This window comes from Crocodylus siamensis, chromosome 12 (genome assembly GCF_052110815.1).
Source record: "Crocodylus siamensis isolate JL-2025a chromosome 12, ASM5211081v1, whole genome shotgun sequence".
Lineage (NCBI taxonomy): Eukaryota > Metazoa > Chordata > Crocodylia > Crocodylidae > Crocodylus > Crocodylus siamensis.
The window spans coordinates 50,154,106-50,173,365 of record NC_143406.1 but is presented as its reverse complement, the minus strand read 5'-3'; the positions used below and the strand labels follow the sequence as shown (position 1 = coordinate 50,173,365).

Genomic DNA, 19,260 nt, shown 5'->3' with positions numbered 1-19,260 from the left:
AACGTCTCTCTGGGGAGCCTGTGCCAGCACTTCACCGCCCTCCCCGTGGGACCAGCCCAGCTCCGTCCTCTGTGCAGCCCCCGTGCCAGGAGCTGAAGGCTGCTGTTCAATCCCCCTCGGTCTCCTCTTCTCCAGCCCAGGTCCCTCGGCCTCTCCTCACCAGTCCTGTCCCCCAGCTCCCAACCATTTCTTTGCCCTCCGCTGGACTCTCCAGTGTGTCCACATCCTTTCTGTAGTGGGGGCCCACAACTAGCCACTCCTGATGTGGCCCCCCGTGCTGAATAGAGGGGAGAACCGCTGCCCTGGATCTGCTGGCACCGCTCCTACCCCTGCGGCCCAGGACGCCGGTCGCCTTCTGGGCACCAGAGGTGCGCTGCTGGCTCCTGTTCGGCTCATTGCCCACCGTCACCCCCAGGGCCTTTTCGGCAGAGCTGCTGCCCAGCCCGTCGCCCCCCGCCTGCCCCGGTGCAGGGGATCGCTCCCTCCTGAGTGCAGCACTTGTCCTCGCTGATCCTCATGAGATTTCTTTTGGTCCAGTCCTCCAATGCGCGAGGTCCCTCTGAATCCTGGCCCCACCTCCAGTGCATCTTCTACTCCGCCCAGCTCGGTGCCATCTGCAGACTTGCTGAGGGAGCACCCATCCCATCTTCCAGGTTGTTAATGAAGATAAAACTGGCCCCAGGACCGACCCCTGGGGCACTCCGCTTGATACCGGCCGCCAGCTAGACATTGAGCCATTGATTATTGCTCTGAGCCGGATGCTCCAGCCAGTTTTCTATCCACCTTGCAGTGCATTCATCCAGCCCGGGCGTCCTTAGCTTGCCTGCGAGAGCATTGTGGGAACTGCAGCAGAAGCCTTGCTAGAGCCAAAGTATATCACATCCACATGCCCAGAGCCAGCCACTCGTCATGGAAGGCAATCAGGGTGGCCAGGGACACGGTACACACACACGTGCACGCACACGTGCCCTGGCCCTTCCCCTGCAAAGGGTCTCACTGAGCTGAAGAGGACTGGGGGGGGGGGCTCTGGCCTCAGGCTTCAGGAGGGGCTGGGCCCCGGGCACGGGTGGGACGAGCTGGCCGCGGGGCGAGGGCGGAGCGCCGTGCCTAACAGGCGCTTTCTCTGCTTGCAGGAGCTTGATGCCCAGGACGCTGGGGACCCAGATCACCATGGAGAAGACCCCCAGCTACTTCGTGACCAGGGAAGCGCCGCGGCGCATCTTCACCATGTCGCGGGACACCAAGCTGATCGTGGTGGTGCGCAACCCCGTCACGCGGGCCATCTCGGACTACACGCAGACGCTGTCCAAGAAGCCCGACATCCCCACCTTCGAGGGGCTGTCTTTCCGCAACCGCAGCCTGGGGCTGGTGGACACCTCGTGGAGCGCCATCCGCATCGGCATGTACGTGCTGCACCTGGAGAGCTGGCTCCAGTACTTCCCCCTGTCCCAGATCCACTTCGTCAGCGGGGAGCGGCTCATCACCGACCCCGCCGGGGAGATGGGCAAGGTCCAGGACTTCCTGGGCCTCAAGCGGGTCATCACGGACCAGCACTTCTACTTCAACAAGACCAAAGGGTTCCCCTGCCTGAAGAAGACGGAGAGCAGCGGCGCGCCGCGCTGCCTGGGCAAGTCCAAGGGGAGAACTCACGTGCAGATCGACCCCGAGGTCATCGAGCAGCTCCAGGACTTCTACCGGCCCTACAACGTCCGATTTTACGAGACGGTCGGCCAGGACTTCCGCTGGGAGTGAGCACCCGGGCGCGGGGGGCAGGAGCCCCCACCCCGCCCGGGGACTCGGCTCCGTGGCCTGCTGTGTCCGCGTCTCGGCGCCGGGTGGCTAGGCCCAGCGCAGGGGCCCCGGGGGTGCTTGCGACCGCGCTGCTAGGCCGAAGCGGACTCGGGCTCTGGGCTGCGCGGGGCGGCCCCGCGAGGGCGGCTGGAGCCGCGAGCCTCGCGCAGGACGAGGGCCCCCGCTCTGCACCGCGACAGCGGGATGGACGATCTGCTTGAGAAAACGTGCCCTGGCCACCCCGTGTACCGCCCCTAGTCCTGTGAATAAAGCACAGATTCCTGCTGTTACGGGTACTCCCGAGGTGCCGGGTTTCTCGTTCAGTGGCTGACGCCTCCCGGGAACGCGGCCCAGCCGCCTGCCGCGGGCCCCCCGCCGCGGGAGAGGAGCCGGGCTGGGGGGCGCACTGCGCGGAGAGCAGCGACGGGGCAGGGGGCGCGGGGAAGCCAGCCCACCCGGGCTGCCCCGCTCTGCCCTGGCGCCGCTTCCAACGCGTCCAGCCGGCTGCGAGCCCCGGGGCCGGCTCCACCGGGAGCTCAGGCCGACGGCGTGGGGGACCTGCTGCCTCCAACTCGCCCCGCCTGTGGCGAGGCTTCGCCCTGCCGCTGCACGGGGTTGCCTCCCAGCGGACTTGCAGCCTTGCAGGACCACTGCAGCGGGAGCAACGGCAACCCCCGGGTAGGCCAAGGAGCCGGTATCTCTGCAAATACTGCAGCCCCCGCCCGCGGCACAAGCGGGGTGCCAGCACCGGGCGCGGAGAGGAGTCCCCCATCAGGAGCAGCCCCGGGACGGGCCCCTCCTGCCCGCGGCCCGCCCTCGCGCCGCCAGCAGCCCCTGCCCGGGCCGGGCTGCACCGGGAGCAGCCGCGACAGCGAGCGAGCGAGCGAGCGAGGCCCACGCCACGCGCCGCCCTGCACAGCCACCGCGAGGGACACAATCACTCCCTGCCACTAATGAGGCCTCGTTGGAGCAGCCTGCCCGCAGCTGCCCAGCAAAGGAAAGTGGGCAGGGGTGGGCACACGCTGACACTCAGCGCCGCGCACCCCCCTCGCCGCCCCGCGTCTGCCGAGCCCGGACCTGGCCCCGCGACGCGGCCCCTCACCTCGCACCGCTGCCCCACCGCGGCCAGCGGTGCCAGCCCCAGCCTGGCTCCCGCGGGCAGACGCAGGACCCCGCAGCAACACGGCGCCAGCCCCCGTGCTCCTCGCCACAGGCCCCGCGTGAGCCCGGCCCGCGGGAGGGGCTCCCTCCCGGGCAGCTCAGGGGCGCAGCCTCCCAAGGGCCCCGTGAAATCCTGCCTTCCGCCCACCCCGGGCGCTCAGAGACAGCACCCGACCCCGCGGCGCGGAGCGCGGCCTGAGCCACGTGCCCCGCGCCCCCGGGCCAGCCGGCGCCCAGGAAATGCCCTCGTGGCCTGGCCCTCCGGCTTCGCCCCGCGCCGAGCGCCGGCGCCTGGGGGGTCGCCCCGAGGGCTCGGCTGCACCGGGCGGGCTGCCTGGGGTTACAGCAGCCGGAGGTTTCTGAGCGGGGTCCAGGCTCCGGCTGACCCTGCCAGGCCGTGCCTTGCGCAGCGCAGCGCGGGGCCCCGGGAAAGGCGGCTCTGCGAGAAGCACGGGGGCCGGCAGCGCCTCCCGCGGCACGGTGGTCGGGGGGGCTGGGCCAGGAGGCCCACAGCGATTGCTGGCGGGTGCGGGGAGCCGCGGGAGCAGGCGGCGACTCCACGTTCGCCCTCGCCCGCCGCGGACACGGCTCCGGGTTGCAGGCGGCTCAGGCGGGCCTCGGCGCTGCGGACGCTCGTCCCGTTGGGGCTCTTCCGACGCCGCTGAAACAGCGTTAGCGGAGGCAACGTCCACGCCAGGGCGCCGCGGCGGGAACGGGAGCGGGAGCCAGCCGGGGGCTGCAACCCAACGCGGCGGCGGAGCCAGCTCCCCCGCCGCCCGGCTCGGCCCCCAGGCCTCTGGGTCCCGGGCCCGCTCCTGCCCTTCCCAGGGCCCCAGACGGAGCAGGCGAGCGGCGCGATGCTGCAAGCCTGAGCCCGGTATGGCTGGCCTTGTCCCCAGCGGACCCACGTCCCCTAAAGAAACCACCCAGGACCCTCCTGCAATGGGCAAGTGACCCTAGGATGTCACGGCTACACCCTTGGATACCCAAGACAAGGCCACGCCAGCATGAATGCAGCCTCCTTGCGCCACGCACCGCCACCAGCCTTCGTGACACGGGTTCCCTCCAGCGCTGCGGCCCCCGGGGGCAGGGCGCTGCCCCACGAAGATCTCAGCCTGCCCCCCACAAGTCCCGGCGCAGACCCGGCGCCGCAGGCAGCCGCGGACGCGCTGTCGGGCAGGACCGCGTTTCCCTGCCGCGCGCGAACAGGACAGCGGCAGGCGACTGGGACTGAACGGATGCGCTGCTCTGGCGGGTGTTTTGCTCCACACAGGATCGTCGCCGGCGCTCTGCCCTGCCCCCCGCCCCGTGGGGCTGGCGCTGGACGGTCTTACGGGGATCTGGGTTGTTGCTCCAAACGCCACGAGCCTCGGGCCCACCTCTGCCCGGGCCCGGCGAGCAGTGCCACGCAGCGGTGCGGCTCTTCCTTCCCGGCAACGAACAGCTTCACCTGGCGCGGGGGTCTCTGGCTGCCCCGCCTCCGGCAGGTTTGCTGAAGCATTAAATTACACCGCTGCCCCTTTTTCTTCAAATGAGCTATCGATCCACGCTGCGGCGCCGTCAGTCTCCAGTGCTCGGGGATTCGCACAGGAGCAGGCTCAGGTATTTACGGGGTGGCCGATGCTGGGGGGCCGGTGCCCGCCTGGAGCAAGCCCACTCGAGGGCCCGGGCAGGGCGGCTCAAGGGGGCTCAACAGGACGCTCCGGCTCATAAGGATGAGCTGAGCTGGGATGAGGGCAGGCAGGGTCCCAGCGAGGGCTGCCGGGTCCCCTGCCAGCTCCGGGGCCACGTACCTGCCGGCTGGCATCTAGTCGGCGTCTCCAGACGGTGCCAGGACGGCTTGGCAGGGCTGGGACGCTGCTCCTGGCCCAGCGAATCTCACCGCTGCTTAGCGGAGGTCCTGGCAGCCCCTGCTTGACCCTGCCGGTGTCCAGCCTGCGCGGGTCAGCACGGCACCAGGCCAGCTTGCTCCGGCGCCGGCACGTGGCAATGCCTCTATCCACTGGACGCTGCAATGGAGAGGCCGGGCAGTCACTGCCGTGCCGGGGTGCAGCGGCTGCAACCGATCGGTCTCACTGGTCATCTCCGAGAACCACGGAGCCGTGGGGCTGGCAGGGGCCAGCGGGGTCACGTCCAGTCCAAGCCCTGCCCAAACCACCCCAGGCACACCCCTCTTGTAGGAAAATTGCAGGCAAGCCTGACGGAGCACAGACATCACAGCTGGCCCTGCCGTCGCAAAGGGTGTTAATACACGGCCGGCCCCCGCAGCGAGCAAGGCGAAACCCCCGGGCTTGGACCAGTCTGACCAGGCGTAAAACTCTGCGGCTGCAGGGGAGGGGTCCAAGCAGGGCAAAGGGCAAAGGGCACGGGTGCTGCAGCACACGCGTGCCCGGCCCTCCCAGAGCCCCCGCGAGCACGGCGTGTGGCCCCAGCGAGTTGTCCAGCGGGCACGGACCAGGCAGCGCCCAGGCCGGCGGCTCGGGGGATGCTCAAGCGGCCCCGCTGGGTAAACGCAGAGGCATCGCAGGGTAACACACAGGTGTGGGCCATGGCATTGCTGACCCCAAGGTCAGCCAGCAATGCTGGGCGACTGCCAGCAAGCGTGCAAGCAGGCCTGATCCAGTGCCAGCTCCAGGGGACGGGCACGCCGGCCCCCTCCATCACCGGTGCCGCTCTGCAGGAGCCGGGCTTGCTTTCCGCCGTGGCTTGGAAGCCGATAACGTGCAAGCGGACGTGCAGGGCCGCGCGGCCTCCACGCTGCAGTCTCTGCAGGGCGGCTTTCTCCGAGCGCCGGCTCGGCCGCCGGCACGGCCGTCTCGGCGCTACGGTCGCGCCGCTCCCGGCCAGGGCTGCGGGCGGCTGAAGCCGGCGAACTCGGCGCCCCTCTGCTAAGGGCTTGATGAAAACGCGGGGCGACGAGGCAGACCTTTCTGTGACTCGATGAACGCGCGCCAAGGCCCAAGCGCTGAATCCGGCCTGCGCCTCGAGGAGGGGCTCGGTCGCAGTGACGGGATGTCAGAACTAAGGTCCGGGACGCGGTGAAACAGCGCTGCCCCGGTAGCGGCAACGCAGGCTCGGCCGCGACTTCCCGGCAGGGCCCGGGCCCGGCGCCCGCTCGGCCGGCGCTTGGGCAAAGCAGCCCTGCTCCGGCCACCCGTCGCAGCAGGCCTCGGCAAACCGCAGGCACGTCGCGGGGCGGCTTCGCCCGGGGAGGGGCGGCAGCAGGGCCCGGGGTGCAGCTGGAGCCGGGCGGCGGGGGCTGAGCCCCGGGCTCGTTTGCCTGCAGCAGTCAACCAAACCGCGATGGTGCCACACGGTCCCCGCTCGCCCTGCCCTGCAGACGTGCGTTTCGGGGACACGCAGGCTTTGAATGTCAGCAGCTGAGACCGCAGCTGCTCCCCATCCGCGTCCTGCTGAGCCCGTCACGTCACGTCACGTCACGACACGAAACGTTTAAAGCAGACGACACCAGGACTTGCTTTTCCACCCAGGCCAGATGCGGCGGGAGCCGGGAGCTCAGCCAGGCTCACGGGGGCTTGGAGGAAAGGGAGCAGGGGCGAGGGGCACGGCAGCGCTGCTCAGACCCGCTCCTCCTGCGCCGGGGCCAGGGGAGGCCGCAGGGTCTGGGGTGCCCTGCGTCCCAGGAGCGCCGATGCCCATCTGAAGGCTTCCCCACGCGTCTCTTGCTGGCCCAGAGCCTGCCTGCCACTTCCTTGGATGATTTAGGGTCTTAGCCAGCTGCCCAGCACCTTGAATTGGTGTTAAAGCCTGCGCCGCGTCCTGCTCGCCCTGCTCAACCCCTGGCATCGCAGGAAGGCGCCGTTTCACACCGGAAGCACGGCGCTGCCAAAACGTGGCCTTGCCAGAGGGGCGACGGCAGGGATACGGCCCGTTTGCCGCCTGGCAGCTAGTTACAGGCCCGGCCCAGTTAGGGGCACAGCCCCGTCCCCCACGGCGCAGGGACGTTGGCACCGACGGAGATAATCGCCGCGAGGAGCTAGTTCCAGCCGCCGCCAAAAAGGCATCGGCGGCTCGCGGAGGTGCGAGCGGAGCGGTCAGGGGGGCACGCGCCACCGGCACCGGGGGCGGCTTCCCCAGCCCGGGCACCACCGGCTCCAGCCTCCTGCGACCCGAGGGCAGGCCTGGGGCGCTCGACGGGGCAGACCGCTCCGAGCCCCCGCAACCGCGGCACGCACCCGCCAGCCCTGGGTGCCCGGGGGCGCTGGGGCGGGTGTGCAAGGCACGGTCGTGCACGGGGACAGCGTGGGCATGGGTGCTGCCCAGCGCGGCGAGGGATGCAGCTCGTTCCTACTAAGGCACCTGTTAGCAATGGCAGGAGGACGCCTGGGTGCCCGGGGACCCAGCGAGCAGCAGCTGTGCGAGCAGGAGAGGGCACCGGGGAGGGCACCGCTCCCGCAGGGGCAAGGGCAGGCCGGGCGCGAGGGCAGGAGGGCTGGGACCCACCCCCGGGCCTCGGGCTGGTTTGAGGAGCAGCTAATAACGCCCGACGCGGCTCTGCCCACCGCAGCGCTGCCCCGTGACAAGCGGCGCACTGAGTCACGGCAGTACAGGCGTTAAGATCCGATTTCTGAAACAAAGATAAAATTACGTGATTAAGATCTAATTAAACTCTAACTGCCGAGGCTATGAATCACTTCAGCGCTCAGTTTAATGGATGTCTTTCGAAGCCATCATGTGTTTTGTTTGCTTCTGCGGCCCGCGATTTCCCCGGAGGGCCGGCGCGGGCAGGGCCGGAGGTTCGCTCCCGCCGTGGCTGGGGACCACTGGAAACGTTGCCACGGGAGCAAGAGGCTAGAAATCCATTTCTAACCAGACAGGATGTCTCGCTCGACCGATGCGTTCACATGCACATCGCAGGAGGAGTAATGGGGCCCGGGAAACTCCTGAGATACTCCGCGTCTTCGATGCAATTAGCACGAACCGTCTGCGCCTTCGAGGGGCCCGCGGCCGTTCAGGCTCCAGGAGCCGCGTCTAGCGAGCGGGGGAAGCCAAGTGTTCCCTGGTCCCACGGACAACAGCCGCAGCACGCGGCGTCCACCGCCCGAGGAGACCGTGCCGAGGTGCATCGGGCACGAGGCCCGTCCCGTCGTCGGTGCAGGGGCCGAGTCCGCCCGCAGCGGATGCCGGGAAGATCTGCAAGGGCAGCCCAGGCACGGCCCCGTCCCTGCCAGCCGGTCCCTGCCCGTCTCTGCAGCCCTCGGGGGGCAAACCTTGAGCCCGCAGACTTGTGGGCTCCTTGAAGGGGGCCCCGAAACTCCAGGCCTCCAGGGGTGAGCGAGTGGGCGCCCAGCCGGGGCTGTGCGGAGATGCCACCCTCCTCCCGCTCCCCCCGTGCCCGCGGGAGCGGGAACTCCTTCGGGAGCCTTTAACCGGACGTGGCAACCTCATTGCCGGCCTCACGCCGGGGCGAAAGGTGAAGCCCCGGTGCAGTTTCGCGGACGCGCCGGCTTGAGGCCAAGTCCGCGTTCCTGGGGGCGTCGGGGAGTTCACACGCGCGGGGGAACGGCCCCGGAGCCGTGGGGGAGGCAGAGGCAGAGGCAATCAAGGAAGCTCATTTCAGGTATTTGAGTTAAAATCCAGAGAGGCAAGTGCCTTTCCAGCCGGCACAAATCACAGCTCTGCTGCTTAGTAAAACCAGGAGCAGAGCATCTCGCACAGCAATACCGATTATTTACAACAGAGCAGCAACAACAGGGCAAGGTTCAACGGCTCCTGGGCAGCTGGCGCCGAGCGCCGGCTCAGTCAGCTCTGGCCCAGGGCTTTCAAGAGCTGAGGAGCTGCCGGTCGCCCTTGCACCGCGGCCGCGTCTCGCCATCGCTGTCGGGGGTGACGGGAGCACACGATGCAGAGGTTGGCTCACTTGAACCCCCGTGTCCTGGCCCCCTCTGCCTCCCACGCCTGGCACCGGGTTTGTCCGGAATCAGGCCGCGGCTCGCCGGGAGACGGCACGGTCGCCGACGCTCCACGACGAGCGAGGCCTCGAGGGCTGTAACTGCCGGGAGCTCGGGCACGGGACGTCCCTGCGCAGCGCGTCAGAGGAGCCGGCCCCTGCCGCCTGCACGGGCTCGGCCAGCAGCCCCGGACCCTGCAACGTCCTGCTGCGAGAAGAGGTGCTAATATATGCTCAAGAGACCCCCAGTAGCGGTCGTGCCCCTGCTCCAGAGGAAGGCAAACCACGACCCTGGGGTAATCCCTTCCTGCCCCCAGTGCAGCGTGGGTCTGACCCCAAGCGCAGGGTCCCAGCACCAGCATTGGCACAGCCCAGCCTGGGCCACAGCAGCACCCGGCACCTCTGCGGGAGGCTTAAACCCCCTGGCACGGAGCAGAAACAGGGAGGGCTGCAACCAGCCCGGCCCTGAAGCCTGGGACAGCCCCACGGGCAGCGCGGCACGGGGAGCGCCCCGCGCAGCACCTCCAGCCACGGAGAGCCCCCGGCTCCCTGCTCCGCCACTGCGCCGGGCGGAGCGGCCCCGCCGGGCGAGGAAGACGACAGGTCTTGCTGGAAAACAGGGCGTACTTGTCCCTTGGCTGAGGCGGCGGCAGGCGGGACAGGGCCGCAGACCTCAGCTCGCGGCGCGGTAACGAGGAACTCACTGCGGCAGAGGGCTGGCATCCGAGCCCCCGCCGCCAGCCTGCCCCAAGCTGACGCTCCTGCTCGCTCCGGGCGGGAGCGCGCCGCGGGGCGGCGGCAGGGACGGACAAGCACCCGCTGACCTCCGGTCTCCCCGCCAGCTCCTCGGCCCGGGCCGGCCTCGCTGCCCGCCTTGCCCGAGCCAGGAGGCGAGGCCCGGGGGTGCGCGGGGCCCTGCAGCGAGGCCGCCCGCGTGGGGAGGACCCCGGAGGCCGCGGGGCGCTGGCTGCCGGCTGCAGCGCGGCAAGGCCCGTGGCTGCAGAGGGTGCTAAGGCTTGCGGCGAGGAGCCATGGAGAAGGGGGCAGCGCGTCCGAGCTAGGTGCACGGGCACGGCAGGGCCCCCACGCAGGTCTCTGCCAACCAAGGGGCCGATTAGGGGCTTCCCTGCAAGGAGAGACTAACGAGGCCAGAAGAGACGCTTGAATTGCACAGGAGAAAGGTTTGCACCACACGTGGAGAAAGCCAGGAAGGATTTACGACCGACTGCCAGCAGAGTGAGGAATGAGGAAATCAGGAGATCGCGAGTGTAAACTGGGCACCAGGCAGGCGTTTTCCACCCAGTGGGGCATTCAGGGGGCAGCTCGCGGCCCCCACATGCAGGGGACACGGAGAGCTCAGCAGATCCACCGAAGGGATCAGATGGTGCTGGGAGGAAAGGGGCACCGGTGGCTCTGGAGCAGGGGGCGAGGGGCACGGCCTGGACCTCGGTGCTGGAGGCGGCAAGGGGGAGAGGAGCAGGCCCGTCACCCTCCCCTCAGCCGCTGCGCTCTGCCCCGTGGGCCGCAGACTGGGCCCGCCCTGGGACACCAGGCCCCCCGGCCGCCCCCGGAGCCGTCCCCCCCCCGCGACAGACGACCTGCTCGGCACGCGCCGCCCCCGCCTCGGCCGGAGCAAAATTAAAATGTTGACAGAAACAATTTCCAGGGGGAAACTGGAAACGCGCACGGGGGCGCAGAGCCGGCGGGGCGAGCTGCCAGGCGGAGCGGGCTCCACCACGCGGTCCCAGCCTCCGCCGGGGCAGCACGAGGCCGGGCCGCGGGGCGCTCGTGGCGGGGGAAGCCGGCCGGCCCCAAGGGGAGCGGTGCCGGCACAGACGGCCCCACGTGCTGCCGCGGGCCCCGGGGCCCAGCAGCCTCCCGCAAGCCAGGACCCGCGTTAGCCCTGGCTGGAGAGGACGGCTCTGCCTGCACGCCCACCCCTCGCCAGGCGGAGCCGGGCCCTCGAGCCCAGCCTGGCACAGGGCAGCCCAGACGCAGCCGGGCCGCCGCAAAGGGCCACACGTCAGCCCCAGCGGTGCCCAGCCCCTGAAAGGGCCACGCGGTCTGGGCGCCGCTGGGTCGAGGCCCCCGAGGCAAGGCACCTGGAGCCGAACTCCCCGGGACCCGAGCAGCAGGCCCAGAGCCCAGGAGCTCGCGGCTCAGCCCTGCCACGCGTGAAAGGGGCCGGTGGCACCCCGCGGCCCCGGGCTGGCAGCGCTGGCCCCTCGCCCAGGCGCTCGGCTCACGTGAGCGAGACGGGCTTGCTGCCGCGCCTTGCCGAAGCCTGAGCAGAGCTCGCAAAAGCCACGGTGCCCACGGCTGGGCTGCGTGTTGTTCAAAGCTGGTCCAGGGCCACGGCGACGGCACCATCATCCCACATGCGTCGCTGCGGCCTGAGCGCTGCCGGGATGCTCGCCCGCCCTCCCCACCCCAGCCTCCTCTGCCCCCACGCGCCGCCCACACCGCTGGGCAGCAGCCCGCCTGCACGGACCCCCCACGCGCATCCACGGCCCGCGCCCGCCCAGCACGCAGGGACCCCCTTGCCCGGCCCCGCGCCGGGAGAGCGCCACGTCCCACCCCGCCGCTCTGCAGGGGCAGGCGGGCCCGCCGGAAAGTGCCAGGCAGCAAAAGGCAAGTGGGGCCCTGGCTTCCCCGGCGCCATTCTCACTGCAGTCGCCGCGAGGGCGGCACGAGCAACCACGGGAGGAAGCCATCACCCCGGGCCGGTGCGGAGATGGTGGGGGCAGCGAGGGGTGGGTGCTGGGGGCAGAAGTGCAGCCAGAGGGGAATTAAAAAGCTCCGCGAGCGGCGGAGAGGCTGGTGCCCAGCTCCCCGGCTGCCTCCCGAAGGGCACGCCAGCCCCAAGACTGGTGCCACTGCCCACCACGGCTGCCTGGGCCTGGCACTGCCCCACACCCACGTCCATCTCAGACAGGCCAGTCCTGTGCAGGGTCCTTGTCCGGCCACCCTGACCCGACGCAGGAGCCAGGCTGCAGGCTGGACAGCCACTGCAGGCTCGTCTTCCAGTCGCGAGTGACCCCCGGGTGCGTTTCCCCTCCCGCAGCTCTGCCTCCTGCCAGCCCCGGGGACGAGACGCATGCAGCTGCCAGGCGCGGCGTCGGCGATTACTGCACCGATGCAGTCTCCTGCCTTCTCTCCCCTCAATCAGCCTGACGCGGGGCCCAGCCGCCGAGCCCTCGGGCAGCCCGCTGGTGCTGCACCGCCGCCCTCCCACTGATGCTGCAGCGCCTGCCCACGGGCCCCTTCCTCCCGTAGGTCACCGCAAGGCACCAGGCAGGCAGCGGCCCCAGGGAAGGCTGCACCACAGCAAAGCACGGCCTGCCTGTCTCAGCACGCAGCCCAGTGCTCCCTCCCGGCCCTGGGGAAAAGCAGACACCGCCGCGCTCCCTGCATCCCCGACCCGCGGGGCGTGCAGCCCTGTGGGGGCAGAAGTGGCCTTTGCAGCCCGGTTCGAGAGACGGCGCGCTGGAAGGCCGGATGCATCAACGTCCCCTTGCCCTTGCTGGAGCAGCCTCCCCGTCCTGACCCCCGCGGCCTGGAAAAGGGACACGGCTGGACCTGCGTTGACAGGAAAGCTCCCCCTCCACTTCCAGCGGGTTGCTGATTGCTCACGGAGTCAGCACTTCCAGCCGGTTATCCTGCGTGGGCCGCGAGTGGGCTTTAAACTGATAATGAGCTGACTCCAAACAAAAGGCCAGCAGGAGACCAAATTGACTGCCATGAAATTTTCATGACTTGTGTGTTTGGAAAAGAAAAGGAAAGAAAAGCTGTATTATTTTGGAGAAGAAAAGTAATCAGTCATGTTTTATTAATGCGCTTTAATGGCACGCCGAGGCGAAGCGCGCACAAGGGCTCGGTGATAGCGGCTGGGGGCTGAGCAGCCTCCATGCCGCGACATGAGCCACAACACATGCGGAGCATGTACACGAGGGTGTCAGCTTGTGACAGCGCGGCGGGAAGCCTGCTTTGCATACAATTAGTCGAGGTCTAGCTGTAGTGAATCTGGCCTCCCCAGAGAGCGAGGCTGCCTGGGTCAGCGCCTGGGTGGAACGGTTTTGCTCCCGGGTCGGCGCCTGGGGATCTCAGCTCTCTGCAGAGCACGCTCCTGATAATGAAAGCTCAGCAGGTGGTGTCCCCGCCACGTGAATTTTAATACATTGCTATGCAAAAGTGACGGGCCAATATATCACCTTCTGTGTGTGTAAGCAGATTAACTCTACCGAGATGAAGTCCCCGGTCTCCGCAGGGTCTCGTGGCGGCAGGCTCTGCGACGACATCCTCCTCCAGTGGAGGGCAAGGGCAGGAGATGGCGCCCTGGAGAGCGGTGGAGCGGGGCCCGGGGTGACACAGGCACCCAGGGACGGTCCCGGCTGTCTCTGACTTTCTGCAAGGTGCCCGTGGAGGGCCAGCGTCAGCTGTGCGGGGTCTGGCAGGCGACCGCGGCCCAGGCGTCCGTGCAGCTCCAGCTGCGACGCTCCGTGCGGAGGGCCACGTTCTCCGTTCAGCAGACACCTGCAACGAGATGAACCATTGCAATGGGCAGACCCTGCTGAGCCGCAGAGGAGCCGGGGCACAGAGAGCGATGACGGCTGGACTCCCCCCCGGGCCCCAGGGCAGGGCAGCGCACGGTGCTGCGATCGCATGCAGGGAGCACAGGGTGCTGCTCCCAAACAGCCGCCCCGGCAGCGCCCCAGGGAGGCCACGCTGTTGCCCGGACCTGACCGGGAGACCAGCCCAGTGCCGCACGGAGCAGCGCTGCGAACAGCAGTGCATGGCCGCCGCGCGGGCTTGGCAGAGGCAGACCAGCTGGGGCAGGCCGAGCACGTCCGGCGCACCCATGGGATGCTCCCTTGTCTGGCCACGTGGCACCGCGGAGGCTCGTGGCCGCACGCCTGGGACGGCCCCGTCCTAAGGGATGCTCAGCTCTGAACGCAGCACTCGCCAGCCGGCTGAGGACACGGCCCGCTGCTCGCCGGGTGCGGCATGCCCACCCTCCCGTCTCCGCGGAGGGGAAGCCCGGGGAGGAGGGCGCAGGGCTGGAGCCAGCTAGCACGGCGCCCGCTACGCCAAGATGGGGCACACGCTGCTCAGGCCACCTCCGGCACCAAGGAGCACGCGCGACCGGAGGTTTGCAACGGGCACGCGGTCAGGGCTGTGCCCGGCCCAGACCCCCCCCCGTTAGCCCACGTCTCTGGAAGACGGGGAGGTTTTAACTGCCCTTTGCCAACGCCTCGAACGAGACGGCGGCCCCTGTCAACGAACGCCAGGGTGGCAGCAGGAGAGGGGCCACGTGCGGCGCTCCCGGTGACCTCCGCCCGCCCCACTCCCACAAGCAAGAAATCACCCAAACTCACCGGCTCCCAGCCATGTCCCAGCACCGCAACCGCAAGCAGATGCGCCGCGGCTCCCCGGGAGCGCCGCACGGCAGCCCGCGAGCTGCGCGCTGGGGTCACGGCCACGGCCACGGCCGCGGCCGGGCAGAGGCCCCACGCACGTGCCTGTCCCTGCTGCCTTCCCGCACCCCGCCGTTCCAGCACAGGATGTAATTTGTACCTGTCGGCAATTACGGCCAGAACTGCTGCGCAATTGTTATATTTTAAGAAAAATGGTATTTATAAGGCAGCAGCAAGTGCTTTCGAAAGCACAGCGTGCTCTCGCTCTCGCTACGAGGCGAGTATCAGGTTCCTTATTAAATTTTTAGTGGTTACAGATTTTGAACGCAGCGAGCTTTTCCATCGCAGCAGCGTAAGCGGGGGCAGTACATTAGGCTGCCGCACCAGGCAGGAGGTCTGCGCTCGTGGCAGAACTGCTGGGCTGGCAGATTTCAAAACTCCCTAAAAGCTTTCAAACTCCCAGAGAAACAGTAGAGCAGGGAGTGGGAGGGGGAGGCCTGGCCTGGCCCAGCCCGGGGCTAGCAGACAGCTGCTCGGCCGCCCTGAGCCTCGAGGAAGAGCATCCGCAAAAGCCAACAAGCAGCCAAAGCCCACGAGGCCCCGAGTCCTGACCCGGAGTGCCGGGTGACATGCCCAAGGCCCTGCAGCAAGTCGGCGGCAGAGCCTGCCTCTAGCTGGAGGCCTGCGCTCAGCCCCAGGGCACGGGCCATGCACCGAGACCACAGCGATCCCGGCAGACAGAGGCTGCTTTGAAACGAGGGCTGAAGGAACAAGGGACCTCCTCCCTCACCTTGAAATATGCAGCGAGGTGCTGAGGAGGGAGGAGATGAGCTTCATAAATCTGCCCACTGCCAGCGCCCGGAGAAGAAGGGACTAGGCCAGCTAATTAAATCCATTCATAAGCGGAGGGGCTGGGGCTTTGCTGCGGGCACCGTTCTGCTGCTCCAGCGGCACTCAGCCTGGCCACGTAGCCTGGCATTGGCACATAAAGCAAACTTGACATTTTCTGGAAATGTGTTCCCCCTCCAGAGTCCTTGCATAATGCGCTGGCCGGCAGCATGCGCTGCCTGATAAGGCCCTGGCAATCTACTTTCCAGGAACATCGTGAAAATGAGTCATTTCTCTTCTCCACCGCGTGCGGAGCGGCTCTGCCTCGCTGCAGCGGGAAGTGTCACCGTGTCACCCGCATCGTACGTGCGGCGCCTCGGCGCCCGGTTAGCAGGACGCCGCCGGCTTGGTAAGGTGCCCGCGTTGCTGCCAGAGGAGCTAGCTTGGCTCTGCGGCAGCCCCGCTCCACAGCTCCTTCGCCGCCTGCCCAAACCCCTCCTGCTCCCTGCTTCTTCCCCGGTGCAGCTGCTCCTCCATCCTCCCCCTTGCTGCCTCTGTCCTTTTTCCAGACCCATTTTCCGTCCCGCGTCTTTCTCCTGCATCGCAGCACAGCCGGGCGGGCAGGGCTCTGGGGAGGTTGCATCTGGTCCAGCCCAAGCGAGCACTTGTCCAAGCTACTCTTAATGTCTTTGGGAACCGTGCTCATGGTGCCCGAAACATGGGAAACACCCTCGAACTCAGCCCGGGGCAGCAGGGGACGAGGGCCCTGCCAACGTCCTGCCGCAGCAGGGACGGGGGGAGTCGGGTCAAAGGGGAGCCCAGGAAGGCCCCCTGCGTCGGCCAGGCCAGGCCAGGCAGCCGCAGCGATGAACAGCCCCCTTCCTCTGGTTCAAACTCCCACAAGCAGGTGGTGCGTTGACGGGCCCACTCCTCCTTCTCCAGAGCCCCTCGAAGGGCTTGCGGGTTAATCGCCTGCCCCCAGGATCCACCGGCCGGGGGGCTAGGGCTCGGGGGGAGCCCAGGCAATGCCAGTCGTGAGCGGGGAAAGCGAGACACACACCAGCTTGCCACGAAGCACAAGGCTGCCTCCTTGGCAGCCGACACACGCGGCTCAGAAGCCGAGACCGTGTTTGCCCAGAGCGCAGGCAGGGCCCCGCGTGCCGCCCCCGCCAGATGCTTCCCCATGAAGCAAGTATTTGCAGAAAGCTCTTCCCCGCTCCGCAGATGATGCCAACCTGTCACCCGCAACGGGCTCTCCCGGCGGGGAGGGTTCAAGCAAGCGGCAGCGGAGGCTTGCAAGCCGAAGGGAAGAAAATGCCAGGGTGGCGGCGATGGGCGAGCTGCCCGCCTGCAGCAAAACTGCAGTTCTCGCAGTACTCGGCGGGGTCTGGAGAAGCGCATTTGAACAAACCCTGCCCCTCCTCGCTGCAGGGAGGCCTGGAAGACATGGCTCGCAGCACCCCGCGGGCCCGGAGCCAGCAGGGAACGGAAATCGGGTCTCTGTTACTAAGCCCCCACCTCCGCATCACGCTCCTGGTGCCGAGCCCAGATTGCACCGCACGAGCCAGAAACGCATGCCAGCTCCCGAAGCCCGCACCCGCACCCGCACCAGCCACCCTGGAGAGGCCTCGGGGTTGCAGGGAACCAGCATGCGAGTGTGAGCGCCCAGTGAGGGCACAGGCACATGCACGCATGCATGTGCACATGCACACGCGTCACTCTTTAGCTGTGCAGACCGGGGGCAGCGAGCAGCACAGGCAACCCAGCGAACGCCCGGTGCCTCCCCCAATGAGGCGCCAGGCTCAGCTGGGAAAGACGCAGCGAGAGCCGGCGGGCAGCACGTGCCAGACTCCTGCCGATTCGAAGCACGGCACGTCCTTGCCCCCGCGCCCCCAGCTCCTGCCCTGCCTCCACGTGTCAAGGGTCTCCCAGCGGCCAAGACGCTGCTGCCCACGCTGGCCCTGGCCCGGGGAGCAGGACGCTGGCAGCAAGGGAATGACGCGTGCCTTCATCCTCACAGCCCAGAAGCACCAAAGCCCGTGGCGAGCTGGGTTTGCAAGCCTGCCATCTCGAGCAGCATGACGGAGGCACCCACACCGCAGCCCCCCGCCACGGGGACCCCGGCGAAAGCAGAGCCCCAGCCGGGGCCTCGCACGGGCCTGGGGAGGCGCCTCGCGCGGGCGGGGAGAGGGCGCAGCCGGCCTCGCTTGCAGCAGGTCCCAGGCCCAGCCTGGCGGGGTCTTGCCGGGGGAAAGCTGGGGGCAGACCCCCCTGCAATGCCTCCCACGTGCTCGCCCTGCCAGGCCGCGGCAGCGAGCGTGCCCTCGGGTGTGCGGGGTCTGGCCGCTGCAGCCATCGGCACCAGGGACTTGCTCGGGCTGGCGGTGGGGACCAGAGGCGTCCTTCCGGGGCGGTGGCAGGAAGCCTCACGCGTGGGGCCAGGAGGGAGCATGTCGCGTGGCCTCTGCCACATGTGCCCTCGCTCCGTGGATGCGAAGCTGCCCGACGCTGAACTTCTCATGCATTTTGCTCCGGCAGATCCGCAGGGCTGGAAGGGGCCTCGAGAGGTCATCGCCTCCCACCCTCTGCCCAAGCCATCGCGTCCAAATCCTCCTGCTTCTGGACCCACACCCGGGGGATTTGGGGAGCAGCTCCCGGCCTCCCCCCGCAGCAGCGTCTTGCCCATTTGAAGGCACTTGTCAAGTCTCTCCGCCGTGGCTGCCGGCTCTCCTGACCCACATGGCTGTGACTTCTGGGGGGAAAAGTGGGGAAATGAGGGTTTCGCCAACTCATAACTCCCCGTCAAATGGAGGGGGGACCGCCAGCCGCTCTCAGGCTCTCCCCCCAGCTCATGGGGCAGAAAGGAGGTGCAGAGGTGGGAACAAGAGCGGGGCCGGAGCTGCAAATCCTCCAGGGCCTCAGGCCGGAAGGATACCACGGCAGGGCGGGGGAATGAGACTGTCGGAGCCAGTTAAGTTTGTACCTGTTTTCCCTAGAAGCTTTTTATTAAACATTTAATAGGTCATTTGCATACTGCAGGCGCATTTAAAAGACCCAGTTTTAATGAAGGCAGTACGCGGCGTGTGTGCGTGCGTGTGTGCTTCTGCGTGTCATCTGTCCAAGCGTGTACGGGTATAAAAATCAGCCACTACATGCAGAAAAGCTAATTAAAGGTAATCATGAAAACCTCATTAGTCCTCATTTACATATGATACACAGAGAGATTGCCTAACCTTTAATCCTTCCAGTCACAATCCATTTAGGCATTTCCTACACAGTTAATTCAAAGGCACTGGCCGCGCTCCCCGTCTCTCCTCCACCAGGGAAGACGCTTCCAGCTGCTTCGAGCCCAAATCGCTGCCAGGAGGAGCCGCGTGTCAGCAAGTGCCCGCGCGCGCCCGGCCCCTGCCCCTCGCGGCGCAGCGGAGATGCGGGACGCGTGGCCGGGAGACGTCCCCCCCCACGGAGGGCGATGGCGTGGCTTCCAAGCCACGGAGCCGGCGGCAGGCATCACACCCGTGCTGCTCCCCCACCCTGAGGCTGGGTCCCGCCGTCCTTTCGAGCCAACGGAGACCCACGCGCTCGTAGCCACTTGCCCCCCCCACGAGCCCAACCCAGCGTGGCTGGGCAGAGCAGCGGATGGCCACGAGCTCGGTGCGACACCAGCCACGGGAAGAGGCCTCCCTCTGCCGCCGGTCCGGGCCCCAGGCCGCGCAGGCACCCCTCCCGGGACATCAGCCAGACACTTGCAAGCATCCCAAGGGGCAGCCCCACACAGGGGCTGGCTCCGCTCCCACGCCCAGCTCCGGCCGTCCAGTGCAGGCAGCCAAGAAGCAACACAAGGCAGAAGAGAGGCCCCCGCCACCCTGCAGCCCCCCGGGCGCACGCCCACGCCGTGCTGGGAGACGCACGCTGCTTTTGCCTCTCACAGCTCCCCGGGGCGGCCGGCGACGGGCCGGCTCCCGCAGGAAGGGGTGGCGGGCACCCACGGCAGCCGCCCCACCAGCCACGAGAACCGGGGAGCGTGACGCAAAGGAGATAAAGCGACTTCTCTCAAAGCAGATCACGTCCTGGAAATCTCGGGAGCGAGCTGTGCATTTTCACTCTGCTACATGGCTGGATTAAGTCCTTCCCACAAAAGCCTCTTATTGTACA

At 68.0% G+C, this 19,260-nt stretch overlaps 3 protein-coding genes across 5 annotated transcripts in view; 2 read left to right on the top strand and 1 right to left on the bottom strand.

Moving 5' to 3' along the window:
• LOC149855190 (heparan sulfate glucosamine 3-O-sulfotransferase 2-like) overlaps nucleotides 1–2,087 on the top strand; it is an 11,356-nt gene extending 9,269 nt beyond the window's left edge. The window contains exon 2 of the mRNA XM_090024458.1: nucleotides 1,134–2,087. Coding sequence (XP_089880584.1) covers nucleotides 1,134–1,752 — 619 coding nt within the window. The 3' untranslated portion in view covers nucleotides 1,753–2,087. The remainder of the gene's footprint in view (nucleotides 1–1,133) is intronic.
• On the top strand, nucleotides 1,996–19,260 carry LOC149855189 (uncharacterized). The gene is made up of 3 exons (XM_090023199.1): nucleotides 1,996–2,018; nucleotides 2,069–4,554; nucleotides 17,644–19,260. Exons 1-2 carry the CDS (start codon nucleotides 1,996–1,998, stop codon nucleotides 3,615–3,617), a joined length of 1,572 nt encoding a protein of 523 aa, XP_089879325.1. The 3' UTR covers nucleotides 3,618–4,554; nucleotides 17,644–19,260.
• USP31 (ubiquitin specific peptidase 31) overlaps nucleotides 12,702–19,260 on the bottom strand; it is a 68,847-nt gene continuing 62,288 nt past the window's right edge. For all 3 annotated transcript variants that reach the window (XR_016438751.1, XR_016438752.1, XR_016438753.1), the window contains exon 19: nucleotides 12,702–13,396. The gene's annotated coding sequence lies outside the window, so the exon portion shown is untranslated. The remainder of the gene's footprint in view (nucleotides 13,397–19,260) is intronic.